Below are 18,096 nucleotides of genomic sequence, written 5' to 3'. Positions count from 1 at the left end.
TCCAACTTTCTAGGCGATGAGCGGTGTCTACAGTCACTGCATCACCATGGTTACAAGATGGGCTCCTTATCTTCACCCAATAGGAAAATGTCCTCACACCCGCTCCTCCCCCCACTCACTTTCCCAACCGACGGTCCGTAGCTATCCAGGGATACCAAGCACCCACCTCTCACCAATTGACAAGAGGGGTCATTCAGTTGCTGAGAAACCCATTACAAGTGCATGCCCCTTGAGCCTATCCCACCATTCCATTGCCAAGCTGTATCTCAGCATCCTGTTGCCATTGCCTCACCTTGGCTGCTTCCATCGTTGGGGACACAGTGGTGATTCAGAGAATGCAGATGCCGAAATCGACAGCACAGCGGGAACCGAGGGCCTCACCTAGCATCTGTGGGGGGCAGGGGGGGGGGGCAAGATGGACAGCCGATGATTTGGGATCTGAAATCGCTGACTGACCCATTGAGTTCCTTCAGCGTTTGTGTCAGACCTTCGGGCCACCTGGTGTCTTGTGATTCCCTTTGGATCATGAGTGCGGCAGGCAGGTCAGGCTGAGGGGAAGGGTGTGACCCAGCGAGGGCCTCGGTCGTGCCCGCCTCACTGGGCAGCCCTGGGCTGGTTCTGTGGCATGTGGGCAGAGGCCAGACCCTGGGAGGCTCAGCAGCGCCCCCTGCCTGTGGCTGCCCGTCCTGTCGACACAGCTGCTCAGGGCCAAGAGTGAGAGCTCACAGGCAGAGACAGCTGGCTAAAGGCTGATTTATACTTGTGCGTCAAATGTACAGCATAGCCGCATACCCTATGATGTAGTCTATGCCATAGCCTAACGCGCACCTCTGAGCAGAGCTGAGGTACCGGTGACCCCTGTTTCCATCCAGGGGGTCAGTGTGGACATGGTGGAGGATTACAAATACCTGGGGATACGAATTGACAATAAACTGGACTGGTCAAAGAACACCGAGGCTGTCTACAAGAAGGGTCAGAGCTGTCTCTATTTCCTGAGGAGACTGAGGTCCTTTAACATCTGCCGGACGATGCTGAGGATGTTCTACGAGTCTGTGGTGTCAGTGCGATCATGTTTGCTGTTGTGTGCTGGGGCAGCAGGTTGAGGGTAGCAGACACCAACAGAATCAACAAACTCATTCGTAAGGCCAGTGATGTTGTGGGGATGGAACTGGACTCTCTGACGGTGGTGTCTGAAAAGAGGATGCTGTCCAAGTTGCATGCCATCTTGGACAATGTCTCCCATCCACTACACAATGTACTGGTTGGGCACAGGAGTGCATTCAGCCAGAGACTCATTCCACCGAGATGCAACACAGAGCGTCATAGGAAGTCATTCCTGCCTGTGGCCATCAAACTTTACAACTCCTCCCTTGGAGGGTCAGACACCCTGAGCCAATAGGCTGGTCCTGGACTTATTTCCTGGCATAACTTACATATTACTATTTAACTATTTATGGTTTTATTACTATTTAATTATTTATGGAGCAATTGTAATGAAAGCCAATAAAGTATGAGCATGACCTCTCCCAAAATGTAACTGCACGTCACGGTGACGCAGACTGAAACAGCTGTGATTGGTCCGCTCGGTAGCATCGCATTTCCTCCTACGCTGCAATAGCTTCCCATTGGGCGACTGAAGGGCAGGGAAGGAACTCTGGCTGCAATGCTTTCCATAAAGCTTCACAGACCTCCGAAATTATGGAGGACCCTGTGCTTGACGCCAGTTTGTAGCTGCTACAGCCTGTTGACTTCCACCTGAAGCTAAAACTCGAATGGAGATTGCCAGTCTCTGAGTATACTGTGCATACACTGATGCAAAATAAATGGTTGGAGATGATGAACCAAATTGTCAAATCTACCTGCCAACATCCAAAAATATTTGAAATGCATTTCCTCATCCATGTCTCTCAGTGGCCGGACAAGCACAGAAAATTCACCCTCCTTCAGTTTCAGTCGCCATTGTTTGAAGTTTGAGTTTCTTCGTATTGAGTTTCAACACGAAGAAACTCAACACGGTGGCATAGAAACCCTACCGCCAACTAGTATTTTGGCAGTGAATTGCAGAGCAATGCAGACACACCAACGCACAAGTATAAATGCTCACAATGGCGTAGCCCACTTGCATAGGCTACGGCGTAAGCTAGCACACACAAGTATAAATCGGCCTTAAGGGTTAGACCGTAAGTCACAGGAGCAGAGTTAGGCCATTTGGCCCATCGAGCCATTCAATCTGATTGAAGTGTTTATACCAGTGAGGCAGGGGTTCCCAACCTATCTTTTACGCCAGGGACCCCCTACCACTAACCGAGTGGTCCGAGGACCCCAGGTTGGGAACCCCTTCCCAAGGGCAAGGGAGTTCTTCAAAGATTACAGAAGGTTTCAATGTGGCTCACCGCTCCAGTGAACCGTGTTCAACCCCGACCCCCAGCCCTATCGTGTGGAGTTGGCAAGTTCTCCCTGTGTCCGTGCTTTGTAGTACCTATGCACGTGCCAAGTTTTTTCCCATCTACACTGATCCCATTTTCCCACTCCAGGCCCATGTCCTATGACAGGCCTATGCCAAGTGGCCCTCTAAATTTCTCTTAAACTTAGTGACAGTGGCCAATTCCAACGCCTCCTCCAGTGAAGAATTCCAGGTAACAACCATTCTCCGTGTCGGAAACTTACCCCTTGGACTCCCTTCAAAACTCCTTCCCCTCGCCTTAAACCTACGACAAGAGAGTCTGCAGATGCTGAAAATCCTAAGCAACACACACACACACATACACACACACACACACACACACACACACACACACACACACAAAATGCTGGAGGAACTCGGCAGGTTGGGCAGCATCCGTGGAGATGCATAAACAGTTGACGTTTCGGGCCGAGACCCTTCATCAGGACTGGAAAGGAATGGGGGCAGAAGCCAGAATAAGAAGGTGGGGGCGGGAGGAGGATAAGTTGGCGGGTGACGGGTGTGATCAGGTGAGGGAGGGATGAAGTAAGAAACTGGGAGGGAATAGGTGGAAGAGGTGAGGGATTGAAGAAGGAGGAATCTGATAGGACTATGGGAGGAGGGGCACAGAGGGAGGTTCTGATGAGCGTGGGAGGAGAAGAGAAGGGGTGAGAGGGAACAAGAATGGGGAATGGAATAAGAGCGAAGGGCCTATACTTGACATTCTTCCAGCACTTTGTGTGGTTTGCCCAAGACCTCCTATTTCAGATAACCCAACCATGGGGAAGAAGATTCTATCCCCCCTATCTATGCCTCATACGATTTTATACGTCTGTATCAGAGTTGTCCACTTTCCTTCCACATGCCAAGGACACGAGGGTTGGCTGATCAGTTATTATTGTTAGAGATACAGCTCAGGAACAGGCCCTTTCCGGCCAACGAGCCCGCGCCACCCTGTCACACCCATGTGACCAATTAACCCGTACGCCTGCGGAATGTGGGAGGGGACTGGGGCACCCGGGGGCAAACCCTCGCGAGTACAGACAGCGACAGAATCGAGGTCGGGGTGTTGGCGCCGGAATGGAGGCAGTGGTGGTCCATCCTGCCACTGCACGGGAGAGTCTATCAGGTGGGAAAGCTGCTGTTCTGGGGCAACTCCACTCTCCACCGCAGACGTACGGGTCCGGTGGTACAAACAAGCGTGACCAAAAATTCCCTCCCCCTGCTTCCTCCATTCCCCACTCTGACCTTTCACCTCTCCTCTGCTGCCTATTACACCCCCTCCCCCCCAGGTCCCCTCCTCCTACGGTCCACTCTCCTCTCCTATCAGATTCCTTCCTCTCCAGCCCTCCACCCACTTGGCTTCACCTATCACCTTCCAGCCATCCTCCTTCCCCCTCCCCTCACCTTTTTATTCTGTCATCACCCCCCTCCCTTCCTCCTCAGTCCCGATGAAGGGTCTCAGTCCGAAACGTCGACTATTTATTCCCCTCGGTTGTTGCTGCCTGACCACCATTTTGTGTGTGTTGCTTGGGAGTCTTCCTTGGTTGCAGTGGGTGACCGCGACGTCTTCTGCGCCTTGCCAAGCCCTGCGCTCTCCACGGAGCATGGCATAACCACCTTCCTGGCCGTTGGATCTTGCCTTAGATCTTGTCCGCCCCGTCCGCTGAAGCCGGTCTTGCCTGCGAGGATGGGCATGTCCCTGTCTCACCGGGGTACGAGGCCCACCAGCTACCCTCACCTGGTTTAGTCGAGGTGAGGTAACAGCGTTTTGCTAACCACTGCGCCGTCCGAGAGAGCAGAAGCAAGAATTCGGACTGTGGGATATGAACCCTCACACCCTCAGGCACTGGAGCCCAGATCCATTGCTTTATACCGCTCCGCCACACTGAATGGCTGTCGTAAAGTGGGTGAGCGAGCAGCAGGATCTGGGAGTCGGGGGAGTTGAACGTAAGGTGGGCGGAATGAAACGGGAGCAGTGTGAATGGGTGGTTGAGGGCCAGCGCAGATCCAGTGGGCTGAAGGGCCTGTTTCGAGCCGGTACACCTCTGCAGAGAGTGGCTCCCCACACTGGCATCCTCTCTCTGAAAACAGCACCACGGTGGTGCAGTGGTTAGCCCGCTTTCACAGCTCGAGGAGTTGGAGTTCGGCGCGGGATAGAAGATGTCCCTAAGCCTGGTGGTTCGAGCTTTCAGGCCTCTGCATCTCCTGCCCGAGGGGAGATGGGGAGGAGAGAGAATATGCGGGGAAGGCGGGGGTCTTTGATTACGCTGGCTGCTTTACTGAGACAGTGAGAAGTGTAGACAGCGGAGGGGGAGGCTGGTTTTCCCGTAATGTGCCCCCAACTCTCCGCAGTTCCTCGTGGTCCCGTGCGGAGCAGTGGCCGTGATGCGTCCAGAGAGAAAGCTCTCTCTGGTGCCTCGGTAAAAACCGGTGAGAATCGATGGGGACGGTGCCGAGTGTCTCTCACCTCCTGAGGAAGTGGAGGTGTGGGTGAATTTTCCTGGCCGTGACATCATCGCGATTGGATCAGGACAGGCTCCCAACCTCAGCATCAATGATATGGACAGGAACGTCTCCACTACCCCTCCCCCTTCCAACTTCCTGACTACAACGTCCTCTGTAACTTAGTATGTCCTTTCTGGAACCACGTGGGTTTCCCCTCACCCCCGGGCGCTCCAGTTTCCTCCCACAGTCCAAAGACGTACCGGTTAGTTGGTTAATTGGTCACGGTAAATTTTCCTGCGATTAGGCTAGGGTTAAATTGGCAAGTTGCTAGGCAGCCAGGCTTGGTAGGCCGAAAAGGCCCGTACCTTGTTGCATCTCCAAATTAAAAATAAAATACTGTAAAATAAAGACAGATCAAATGGATATTTTAAACACAGATTATTTAACAGGGGTAGATCCTACAGAGAAAAAAGAAAAAGGAACCTCGGGGTTGTATGTGGTGACATATTTGTACTCTGATAGTAAATTTTACTTTGAACTTTGAACTTTTCAAGCACTCCATATTGGGACCTTATACCATTAATCTTTCACTTCCAAACACGTTCAGTCACAGCCACGCAGCTCTCTCTGGTTCGCGGCCAACCTTTGTTGCTTTACTCCGGGTCTTCAGGAGCAGCGAACAGTCCGCTTGTCTGCAGTGAGGAGGAGGGGGATACTTTTCCTCCGTTTCACTTCCCTTCCCGTAGCCACCTCTCCCTTCAGTGGATGATCTTCGAGCAGCGACAACGTGCCCTCAGCTCAGACTGCCCCTCCCCCTCCAGCCCAACCACTTGCCCGAACTTCCGGAGGTCAGGAAGGGAACCGCCCATCCACTGCCCGCTGCGCTGAGACAGGGGCCCCCTCTCCAGGGCTCAGCCGTGGCTACATGCGCCCTGCACAAATCCCTCTGCAGGATGGAACTCCATCCCATTCTCCTTGCCCTGTGCCAGAGCCGGGGGTCTGTGACCCACACGTTGATGGATAATCATTCAGCAAGGAGGCCATTCAGTCCATCAAGTCCAGGCAGTGTAGCAGGTCAATCCCATTTTGCCTTCTTTTCCCATTCCCTCCAAATTCTTTCCCATTCCATTCTGATTAACTCAGTTCCCAACGACCTCACAGACAATGGCTTCCAGATCACAGCCACCCTCCGCGTAAACAATTTATCCCTCACGGTAACCCTGCCCTGGAGTTCATCTTCAGCTTCTTCCCCAGTCCATGAATCACACGCCAAAGGAAGTTGTTTCCATGGGACCGTAAGGCATAGGAGCAGAATTAGGCCATTCAGCCCATCGAGTCTGATGATGGTTGATTTATTTTTCCTCTCAAACCCATTCTTCCACCTTCTCCCCGCAACCATAAGATCATACGACATACTCTTCTCAATCCCGGCATCTTATGCACCTCTGCTAAATCTGTCCTCAGCCGTTGCCTCAAAGAAAACAACCCCTGCTTCTCCGGTCTGCCTTGGAGGTGAACGATTCTGGGAAAACGTACCTGTTAGAATTTAGAAGGATGAGGGGGAATCGCATTGAAACCTATCAAATATTCAAAGGCCCATTAGAGTAGATGTGGAGAGGATCTTCCCAATAGTGGGAGAGGGCACAGCCTCGGGACAGAAGGACGTCCCCTTAGAACAGAGGTGAGGAGGAATTTCTTCAGCCAGAGGGTAATGAATCCATGGAATTCGTTGCCGTGGAGGCCAAGTCATTGGGTGTATTTAAAGCGGAGATTCTTGATCAATAAGGCAGGCAAAGATTACGGGGAGAAGGCAGGAGAATGGGGTTGAGAGGGATATTAAATCAGCCTTGATTGAAGGGCACCTCCAAGAGGCCCACAACCTTGTCGTAGGGTTTGGAGGCTTGCATGCCTCAATGACCCGGAGAGCGATGTAGGCTGGAATCAAGGTTTTATGCCAAACAGGTCAAAGGGTAGAGGTCAGACTAAGAGATTTCCACTGGTCCTCCGGGTTCGGGGGTTCAGCTCAGGGCTAACAACCCCAACGGGTCAAACAAAATTGTTATGGAAACAACAATGAAGAATCCTTCTACATCTGAGTGTGACGGTATTCCCAAGTCTCCACCCGGGACTTGCATGACTGACAGTAGTGAAAACTGAGCTGCTGACGTGATGAAGGGAGCCCGGAACACTGGCAGAGATGGAGGATCTTCATTGCTGCCCGAAACGCCAGCGGTGTAACGGGCAGTAACACTGGATCGGACGGAGAAGATTTGACGGGCCGAATGGCCTAATTCTGCTCCTTCCTCTCGGACGGAGTTGCACCCGAAACACAGGTGAAAACACTATGTTGCCGTCGGCCATTTCAAGAATCTTGCTCTATTCCTTTGAGAAGGTCGAACAGTCCCCACTGTCTTCCCAGAGGCAGTCAGCCCTTCCAGATGCTGGGTGTCAAAGCTTGGAGACGCCTTTAAAAGTCAGAGTCCACAGAGGATCAGACAGCTCCAACCTTCGTCCTCTAGGCCATGAAGTTCTTGTTGACGTCATACGGAGTCTTGCACCTCCCGCTCCTATCGGTCTGCGCCCAGTGATAAAAGAAGGCCTGGATCCTGTGGCTTGGGCTGAATCCATTCGTCTGGTGCTGGGGGAAGGAGTTCTGGAACAGAGAAAAGCAAGCGTGTGAGGCAGGGTCATGTAGAGCGAATTTTACTCTGTGTCTGACCTGGGCCCGGGCCCTCCCTGACCTGAGTGAATCACAGCCCTCCGTGGAGGGGTCTATAACCTATACTTCTCATGGAAATTTGGTGCGTCGGACAGCAACCTTGCTGTTTTAGCATTTGTCTGTTTTTTTACGAGGCCGAGCTGCTAGCTCGACGTTCAGCCCAGCGCGGATGGAGTCGGCCGGATTCGAACCCGGGACCACTCACCTCGAAGTCTGGTGCTGACGTCACTACACCACCAGTGCAGACAAAACCTGTATGTAAACTATTTTTAAAGTATACCATTTTCTGGGCGTCGGATTGGAGATACGTCTCTACCAGAGGAAATGTAAGGTGCTCCTTCCCTCCACTAGCCTACAGGTCACCCTTGGGCAAGGCAGTGTCCCCTGACACTGTCCAGAAGGCGGCAATGGCAAACCACCTCTGTAGAAAAATCTGCCAAGAACAATCACAAATTGCATGATATACGCCAATGTTAATGAAGTTGATTCAGCTTCTAAACTTTCCCCTCTTTCCTTGTGGTTACACCCTCTAACCTTTGACATTTCCAGCCTGGGAAAAAGACTCTGGCTATCTGCGCTATCTACACCTCTCGGGACGGCACCGAGTCAGCGGGCCGAAGGGCCTTTTTCTGTGCTGTATCTCTCTGACTTCGAGCTGAGACAGCTGCAGCTAGAGCCATCAGTGGTGGAGCAACAGTGATTCAAGGCAAACTTTTCACCCTATCTCGGTTCCTTCGTTCGTTACGCGCCGTGCCGTATGACGTGGGCCATCATGACCATGATTGTTCTTGGCAAATTTTTCTACAGAAGTTGGTTTGCCATTGCCCTCTTCTGGGCGGTGTCTTTACAAGACGGGTAAACCCCCAGCCATTATCAATACTCTTCAGAGATTGTCTGCCTGGTGTCAGTGGTCACATAACCAGGACTTGTGATCTGCACCGGCTGCTCGTACGACCATCCACCACCCGCCCCCCCATGGCTTCACCTGACCCTGATCAGGGGGTGCTAAGCAGGTGCTACACCTTGCCCAAGGGTGACCTGCAGGCTAGCGGAGGGAAGGAGCACCTTACACCTCCTTTGGTAGAGACATGTCCCCACCCTACCTGCTCACCCTTGTACATGTGACAATATTAAACCAATTCCAGTACCAATACCAGTCAGCCATGATCAGCTAGACAGAGTCTGGAAGGGTGTCTCGGAGACTGGAGTTGTGGAGCTTAGCAATAGAGCAGCACAGGTCCTTCGGCCCACAGTTCTGTGCTGACCCTTTAACCAACTCCAAGTTCAGATCTAACCCTTCCCTCCCTCATGGCCTTACAAGCAACTTAGTCACTTTTCCTGTGATTGTAAGACCCTGTTGGACATTGTTAACGTGGAATACTGCAAGTCTGGTTCACTAATTTACTGGCAGACAGCGGGGCAGCTGCATGGCCTCAGTCCTGGGTCGCAGTGTTGCCTGTTTGCAGCCGCCCAGGAGAAAGGCGTCAGAGACGATGCGCTCCTCCGAAGCGCCAGGGGGCGGTGTGGTGCAGCATCCAAGCTGGAGTCAGTGCTGCCCCCCAGTGTTCACTCGGCAGAAGACAAGCTGTATTGTGTTCAGCGGCAGACTGCTGCAACATTCATAGAGTCAGGGTCTTGGATGACATTTTTTTTTGCGTGTGGCCATATTTCACTGATATCTTATAAGAACTATGTGTGTCTTGTGCCGTGTGTGACTGCTGGTACCGTATTTTGCACCCTGACCCCAGAGAATCGCTGTTTCGTTTGGCCGTATTCATGAGCATTCATGTATGGTTGAATGACAATGAGACAAACCTGAACTTGAATTTTTGCTTTCATCCATGTGCCTATCTTATAGTCTTTTCGACGGCCCTTATGTACCTGCCTCTACCACCACCCCCGGCAGTGCGTTTCTGGAGGAATATATTGCGAGTTAAAGATTTTGATAGATAAAGGGTTAATATTGGGCTTTCTAGTACAGATATCAGTCTGCAGCTCAGTTTGTTATAGATATGGCCTTGGCTTTCAGTAGAGACGATTCTCCGAATAAATACTTGCAGCTGCTTATCTCGCAAGAATTTGACACAAGAATACGAGACAAGCTGCTTCTTAAAACAGAGTTGTACACAGGACTGAATTGTTAATTTTTGGCTGTTGCTATGGGCATAGTTTATCACAGGGGAATTGCATGTGAACCAAGCCTTTCTTTTCTCATTCGCTAGGTTAATCGAACAGCCTTTGCTTTTGCAATAATTTGTACGTGCGTAAAAGGAGCTGTGCTCTTTGTATTATTGGGAGTTCAAAACCCCCTGTTAGCGGTTCCACTCCCCACGATATCGTGAATAAAGCTCTCTTTACTTCGAAGTCCGTGTCTAATTTACCTTGCATCAACTTTCCCTACCAAATTAATTTCCCTAACAGTGTTCCATACACCTACCACGCACTGTGTAAAAAGAAATTACCCCTGGTATCCCCCCTGTACTTTCCTCCAATCGCCTTAAAATTGTTACAGAGATGGAGAGTGGGAGGGACGGGGGGGGGGGGGTGATGAGGAAGGCTTTGAAAGCAACAGTAAAGTCACGTAGGTCAGAAGTTTGTTTAATAACTACTGTTCTGCCTTCAGTACTCTCATTGCAAGCAAACGCAGCACCCAACACCAGACCCTGGGAGATAATGCATCCCTCGGCAACTCCTTGACTTTCGGATCAACAGACCACAATCAGTAAGGACAGGAAGCAACACTTCCACTACAATTATTATTATTATTACTTCACAAGATTGCACCCTCAGCCCCCAACTCTACTCCCTGTACACTCATGACCAGGTTCTGCTCGAAGTCCATCTACAATTTTGCAGTTGATACCACTGGTGTGGTGTGTATCTCGAATAACCATGAGTCGGAGAACAGGAAGGAGACAAGAGAGCTCAGTGACATGTTGTCATGGCAACAACCCTTCCCCTCACTTTCCCCTCAATGTCAACCAACAAATGGGTCATTGACTTCAGTGGGGGGGGGGGAGACATTGCTGGCCACATAACGATGCTGAGGTCGAGGGGGCCGGGAGGCCGTCCTGATCCAATCGCGATGATGTCACGGACAAGGAAGTTCACCAATGCCTCCACTTCCTCAGGAGGCGAGAGAAACTCAGCACGCCCCCATCGATTCTCCTTTTAACCGGTGCACCTTAGAAAGCTTTCTCTCTGGACGCATCACGGCGACTGCTCCGCGCGTGTCCACAAGGAACTGCAGAGCTGTGGACACAGCTCAGCACATCACAGGAAACCAGCCTCCCTTCTATCGACTCCTGTCTATACCTCTCACTGTCTCAGTAAAGCCATCCTCTCCTCTCCCCTCTCCCACCAGGCAGAAGATACAAAATACTGAAAGTTTGGGGAATAACCTTCGATCTCACTGTTATCAGACTGCTTATCAGAGTCCTCGTTTGGGGAATAACCTTCGATCTCACTGTTATCAGACTGCTTATCAGAGTCCTCGTTGGATAAGACCGAATCACGGTCTCTCAGTCCTCCTCGTTATGGCCTTGCATTTCGTCGTTTCCCTGCGCTGCCCTCTCTCTCTGTGGATGTGACACTTTATTCTGCATTGTTCGTGTTAACCTTGCTCTGCCTCAGTACACCGTGTCACGATTAGTGTGTAGGACAGACTTTTCACCGGATCTTGGCGCGTGACAATGATAAACCGATGTCAGTATCAGTAAGGACGAAGAGCAGGTAAACACCGGTGGGGTGGGTGAAATCAGTGTGGGAGCTGGGGTACGGGCAACAGAGTCTGTAGGTGCAAGGGAGGATGCTGGTCCCTTCCCAGGACAATCTGCCCTCTCCCAAATGGAATTACTAACTTCTCCAAACTTTCATTGTTTATTGGTAGGCCAAAGACCTTCAAAGGCATCTCTGTGTAAGGGTAGCAGAAAGGGGCATTCACCCTGCATTGGGAGGCAGGGTTATCCCATGAACGGAGGGGAAAGGAGTTTTCCTGTGTAAGGAGAGGGGTGGAGGAGGTTCATAGGGAACACAGAGTAAGTTCAAGTTTTAAAATGAATTTATTGTCATTCAACCGCACACATGTATACTGCCAAACAAAATAATCTTCCTCTGCACCAAGGTAACTCCAGATAACTCATACACACAACACACAAAGTAACTTTGCCACAAGTAAATTAACAAATAATAAGGTGCATTTACGACACAGTTTAAAAAGCAAACAGTATAACGCTACTGACGCCTCATGTGTGATGAGACCTGGGTGGTGGCAAGGAGCTCACGGCCTGAAGGAAGAAGATGTTTCCCATCCCTACAGTTCTTGTCCCAATGCTACGGCACCTCCTGCCTGATAGTTAGGCTGTCAAAGAGATGTTAGATGGATTTGAATTGAATTGACTTTATTTCTTACATCCTTCACATACATGAGGAGTAAAAATCTTTATGTTACATCTCCATCAAAATGTGCAGTCATAGTAATTTATAATAATTTATAATAAATAGAACAGTTAATGTAATATAGAGTACAGTCAAGTCAGCGTGAGTTCATCAGTCTGATGGCCTGGTGGAAGAAGCTGTCCCGGAGCCTGTTGGTCCTGGCTTTTATGCTGTGGTACCATTTCCTGGATGGTAGCAGCTGGAATAGTTTGTGGTTGGGGTGACTTGGGTCCCCAATGATCCTACGAGCCCTTTTTACACACCTGTCTTTGTAAATGTCCTGAATAATGGGATGTTCACATCTACAGATGCGCTGGGCTGTCCGCACCACTCTCTGCAGAGTCCTGTGATTGAGGGAAGTACAGTTCCTGTACCAGGCAGTGATGCAGCCAGTCAGGATGCTCTCAATTGTGCCCTTGTAGAAAGTTCTTAGGATCTGGGAGTTCATACCAAACTTCCTCAACCGTCTGAGATGAAAGAGGTGCTGTTGTGCCTTTTTCACTACACAGCTGGTGTGTACAGACCACGTGAGGTCCTCGGTGATGTGAATGCTGAGAAACTTAAAGCTGTTTACCCTCTCAACCCCAGATCCATTGATGTCTATAGGGGTTAGCTCGCCTCCATTCCTCCTGTAATCCACAACCAGCTCCTTTGTCTTTGCGACATTGAGGGAGAGGTTGTCTTCTTGAGACCACCGTGTCAGATAGATGACTTCTTCCCTGTAGGCCACCTTGTTATTGTTTGAGATAAGGCCAATCGGTGTAGTGTCGTCGGCAAATTTAATTAGCAGATTGGAGCTGTGGGTAGCTCCACAGTCATGGGTGTACAGGGAGTAAAGGAGGGGACTCAGTACGCAGCCCTGAGGGTGTTCTGTATTGAGAGTCAGAGGGGTGGAGGTGAAGGACCCCTCTCTTACAACCTGCTGGCAATCTGACAGGAAGTCCAGGGTCCAGCTGCACAAGGCAGGGTCAAGGCCGAGGTCACCGAGCCTGGATGGAACTCGGGGAGGGATCACTGACGATGCTGAGGGTCCTGCGTATGCAATGCTCCTGGTAAGTATCTCCGATGGGTGGAAGAGAAACCCCAATGACCTTGCCCTACGCCAAGAAATGTCCGCTTGACTACTTGAACCTCACGGCATCATGATCACCCACAAACCAACTGCGACTTTAAGGAAGCTGGTCCCAAGAAACAAGGAACCAGTAAGGACAACGGACAAAAGCAATGTGGTGTACAAGATCTCCTGTGGAGACTGCAACAAGAGCTACGTTGGCCAGACAGGGCATAAACTCAACTCGTTCATGGGAACGGGAACTGGCAGTACGGAGACGTGATCCACTGTCCCTGATCTTGGTACACGAAGACCGAGAAGGACACCACTTTAACTGGGACACAACAGAGGTTCTGGCGCAGGCGAACACGAAGCAGGCATGAGAATTTTTAGAAGCATGGTTCTCTCCTGATTGCTCCATAAATCAACATGTCAAAATAGATGTCATCAATGAACCCCTAAGAGCCAAAGAAACACGAGCCTATAGAATTCAAAGGTCAACTGAAGGGGTAGCCAATCAAGACTGAGGCAAGTGAACGGGGGGGGGGGGGGCGATATAAACGCAAACCCTCCCAGAGAGAAACACCAACAACTGTGCACTGATGATGTCACCTCGGCTGGTGATGAAACGTCTGCAAACTAATTGTGTGGTAACCGGAATTTCCAGAGCTGAAGGCCCGGAAATCCTCGGCTTTGCGTGTTTCAGCGGCTGGGGAGAGGTCAAAAGCGCTCGGCAGAGGATGGCGCTCGGGAGGCTGTATCAGAGTGGCTGGTCAGAAGCCCGGAGTTTTCGGATGGATGGACTCAGGGTCGGCTGGGGTCGGCTGCTTCCGAGGTATCGGCAAGTTGACGGTGCCTGGAGGTTTATGGCAGGGAGTTTCTCCCTTTTGCCGCCTGCTATCGGGGACTCGGGACTTTGAGACTTTTTTTAACCGTGCCCATGGTCTGTTCTTCATCAAATTATCGTATTGTTTTGCACTGCTGTAACTGTGTGTTATAATTATGTGGTTTTGTCAGTGTTAGTCTTTGGTCTGTCTGGTTTTCTGTAATATCACTCTGGAGAAACATTGTATCATTTCTTAATGCATGTATGCATTTCTAAATGACAATAAAAGAGGACTGAGTGTTCTCATAATCTAATCTAAAGCGCGGCGAACACCAGAACATCAAACTCCTCAACCCGAGCTACCAATATTCACCCCTATCTTAAACCTTCAGAGGAATTTTGAGGGCGAATTTCACCAGTTTGTTTGATCTGACTTACCTTGATCAACATTAACTCCCTGGAATCTGGGGCCACGGCAACCGCAGAAGGATCCAGCTCGGCCCTCCTCTCCCGGGAGAACTGAGGGGAAGAGCCCGGTGCCACCGTCTGCCCCGCAGGCGGATCCTGTAATGTGGAGTGAGAGGAATCAGAGCCCAGTCCATCACGGGTAAAGCCTTCCCCACCATTGAGCACATCTGCACGGAGCACTGTCGCAGGAAAGCAGCCTCCATCATCAGGGACCCCCACCACCCAGGCCGTGCTCTCTTCTCGCTGCTGCCATCAAGAAGGATGTACAGGACCCTCAGGACCCTCACCACCAGGTTCAGGAACAGTTATTACCCCTCAATCATCAGGCTCTTGAACCAAAGGGGATAACTTCACTCAACTTCACTGAACCGTTCCCACAGCCTACAGACTCACTTTCAAGGACTCTTTCTCTCATGCTCTCAATATTCATTGCTTATTTATTTATTATTATGATTTTTTTTTCAGCTCAAGCTGGTAAAACCTGAGGTGTGGGCATAGCCAAGCACGCCCATTTCTCAATTGCTAGGAACTTTCGGACTATTCTAGTGGTGTTTGGTATTGAGGCTTTCTGAAGATTTACATAGATATTACTGTGTGTGCCAAATTGTTTAATGCTATTGTGTAGTGCCTCTGGGATGACACCAGTTGAAGATATTACTATTGGGACAATGTAAACCCTGTTCATGTTCCATAGTCCTTTAATTTCCTCTTTTAATTCAGCATATTGCTGGTGTTTTTCACTTACTGATTTTATTATTATTATTTTCTTTACATATTTGCACAGATTTTTGTCTTTTGCACACCGGTTGTTTATCCATCCTGTTGGGTGCGGTCTTTCATTGACTCTATTGTGCTTCATGCCCCCACCTCTTTTGCCTTCCTCCCTATCAAATCTAAATCAACATCAGCCCTGTCCCAAAGTTTGGCTAATTTGGTCATTTCAAAGGATAATTTATATGCCCTGACGTCTGGTAGACTGAGCCCACCCACAACACGCTGGAGGAACTCAGCAGGTCGGGCAGCATCTGTGGAAACGATCGGTCGACATTTCGGGCCGGAACCCTTTGTCAGGACTGTAGGGGGAAGGGGCAGAAGCCCTATAAGGAAGGTGGGGGGAGGGTGGGAAGGAGAAGGCTGGTAGTTTCCAGGTGAAAAACCAGTAAGGGGAAAGATAAAGGGGCGGGGGAGGGGAGGTAGGGAGGTGTTAGGCAGGTTGCTCCTCCAACACCTCATATACTGTCTAGTTAGTCTCCAGCCCCTTGATATGAACATAGAATTCTCCAACTTCCAGTAATTCCCTCCCCTTCCCTTCCTCTATCCCTATGTCACGCTGCCCCCTCCCCCAGCTGCCTATCACCTCCCTCATGGTTCCACCTCCTTCTACTACCCATTGTGTTTTCCCCTATTCCTTCTTCACCTTTCCTGCCTATCCTCTCCCCCACCCCTTTATCTTTCCCCTTACTGGTTTTTCACCTGGAACCTACCAGCCTTCTCCTTCCCACCCTCCCCCCACCTTCTTTATAGGGCCTCTGCCCCTTCCCTCTACAGTCGTGACGAAGGGTTCCAGTCCGAAACGTCGACCGATCTTTTCCATGGATGCCGCCTGACCTGCTGAGTTCCTCCAGCATGTTGTGAGTGTTGCTTTGACCCCAGCATTTGCAGAGTATTTTGTGTTTAGGCTGAGCCCACCCATGTCCCTGGACATACACATCTTACTCATTTTAATTCTGGGCTTCTTCTTATCCCATAGAAAATCACTGATAATTTTGTTGTATTGCTTGTAGATCAAATCTGATATATTTTAAAGGTGGGTCTCATCGCTGTTGCAAGAATTATATTGTTGGGAAGAATTAACAGTGAGGGAAAAGTGCAAGACACGTGGGATCAATTTTGGTTGTATGTTAATTTAAACTTAAATTAGAACTTCTTCCTATTTCTAAGTTTTATTTGTTTTCCTGTCATGGGATGGCTGTGTAAATATGCTGTACTGTATCTGCTCTATGATATGCTGTGCTGCTTTGTAAAATAAGATAAATAATAATAAAAATTTGAATTACAAAAAAAATGTAGGGAAAGGGAATAGAGGGAGAGAGAACCGGCGGGAGGGAAGGGGTCGGGAAATGATCTGTTTTCCCTTCAGAGTTTCAGGGCAGGGGTTTCAGGGGTCGAGTTTCAGGGCAGGAGTTTCAGGGGTCGAGTTTCAGGGCAGGAGTCTCTGGGCGGGAGTTTCAGGGGTCGAGTTTCTGGGCAGGAGTTTCAGGGGTCGAGTTTCTGGGCAGGAGTTTCAGGGGTTGAGTTTCAGGGCAGGAGTTTGGAGCTGCACAAGCAGGTTTATTGAGTGTTATTATTTACTGATCAGGTTGGAGGCAAACCAGACGCAATATAAGGTGTTGCTCTTCCACCCTGTGGCTGGCCTCATCTTGGCACAAGAAGACATCACGGAGCGACATGTTGGAATGGGAATGGGAATTATAATGAATGGCCACCGAGAGGTTCTGCTTCTGGCGGGTGGAGCGGAGTTGCTACGTTAATCAGACTCGTAACCCTCCCCAAGTCTAGGCGCGTGGAGTGTTGGGATTCGAGGATGACCCTTAGGTAACGTGGCCGGCTCCTAACCTCAGAACTCAGCCCTGGGACAGCGGCCTCTGTCCAGCCCCACGGCACACATCCGGATCCAGGACAATTACCTGCTCCCTGGGATAACACTCCGGGAGCAGGAGCAAGGGTCCCGATCCTGATGTTGATGAACTTCTAACGTACTTTGATGGTCGGAGGGAAAAGGTAGTCCAAGCATGAGTTCACAGAGCCAGCACAGACTCGACGGGATGATTGGCTTCCTTCTACTTAAAAAAAACACCAAAGGCCAGTGGTACTGTCGGGTGATGACGGACACCCGCAGTCCAGGCCTCTGCTTAGTGCTCGAAGGCCTTGCGAGTAGGAGGCAAAAGGACCGGTCAGCCTAGAGTTTGTCCAGAGTTCATGGTCCTGTCTGGGGTTCAGCACCAAATTCTGGAGGCCGGAGGTCGATCGGAAGCCTGGAAGTTGAAGCTTGGTGGCCGGAGGCCCAAAGGCCTGGCCTAGAGTTGGAGGACTGTCTGCCTGAGGGGGTAGGTGGGAGGGGGGAAAGGGGCTTGTTTGGCTGGTGCTGTTTTGTGGCTTGATATGTTCTAGGTTTTTTTTATTGTGTTCGGTGTTGTTCTGCCAAACATCGTGGGCGAGCTATATTGGCGCTGGAGTGTGTGGTGACGTTTGCGAGCCCCCGCCCCCGCACATCCTTAGGCCATGTGGGTTGTTAACACAAATAACATACTTCATTGCATATTTCGATGTACATCTGATAAAAACAGGACTGTGCAAAACTCTTCAGCACATACGTATAGCTAGGGTGCCTAAGAATTTTGCACAGTCCTGTGTTTATCAGCATGAAGCAGAGAGCGAGTTTGTAAATCTGGCAGGAACAAAGGATGTTGGGAATGGCGAGGGTGGAGCGTCGCAGGAGGGGTGCGGGACAGATGGTAGAGAAGGTGTGCCAGGACAAGGGCAGGGGTGGGGTGTGGGTGCAGACACACCCAGCCCCGAGACACCAGGCAAGATCACTCCATTGCAAACAATCGGTTTATTGATCATTACAGAATGTCTCTCTGGTGCTCCCCGCTCCCTCCCCTCTCCCTTCCCCTTTTCCCAACCATGATTCCCCTCTCCCT

General features: G+C 50.4%; 1 protein-coding gene across 1 annotated transcript in view; it reads right to left on the bottom strand.

Moving 5' to 3' along the window:
• Positions 1-5,345: 5,345 nt before the first annotated feature.
• Positions 5,346-18,096, bottom strand: part of LOC140204408 (uncharacterized) — a 28,699-nt gene continuing 15,948 nt past the window's right edge. The window contains exons 5-6 of the mRNA XM_072271129.1: positions 14,363-14,488; positions 5,346-7,544 (exon numbers count right to left, since the gene is read on the bottom strand). Coding sequence (XP_072127230.1) covers positions 7,407-7,544; positions 14,363-14,488 — 264 coding nt within the window. The 3' untranslated portion in view covers positions 5,346-7,406. The remainder of the gene's footprint in view (positions 7,545-14,362; positions 14,489-18,096) is intronic.

This window comes from Mobula birostris, chromosome 10 (assembly GCF_030028105.1).
Source record: "Mobula birostris isolate sMobBir1 chromosome 10, sMobBir1.hap1, whole genome shotgun sequence".
In the NCBI taxonomy this organism is placed as follows: Eukaryota; Metazoa; Chordata; class Chondrichthyes; order Myliobatiformes; family Myliobatidae; genus Mobula; species Mobula birostris.
This window is presented reverse-complemented; position numbering and strand designations above follow the sequence as displayed.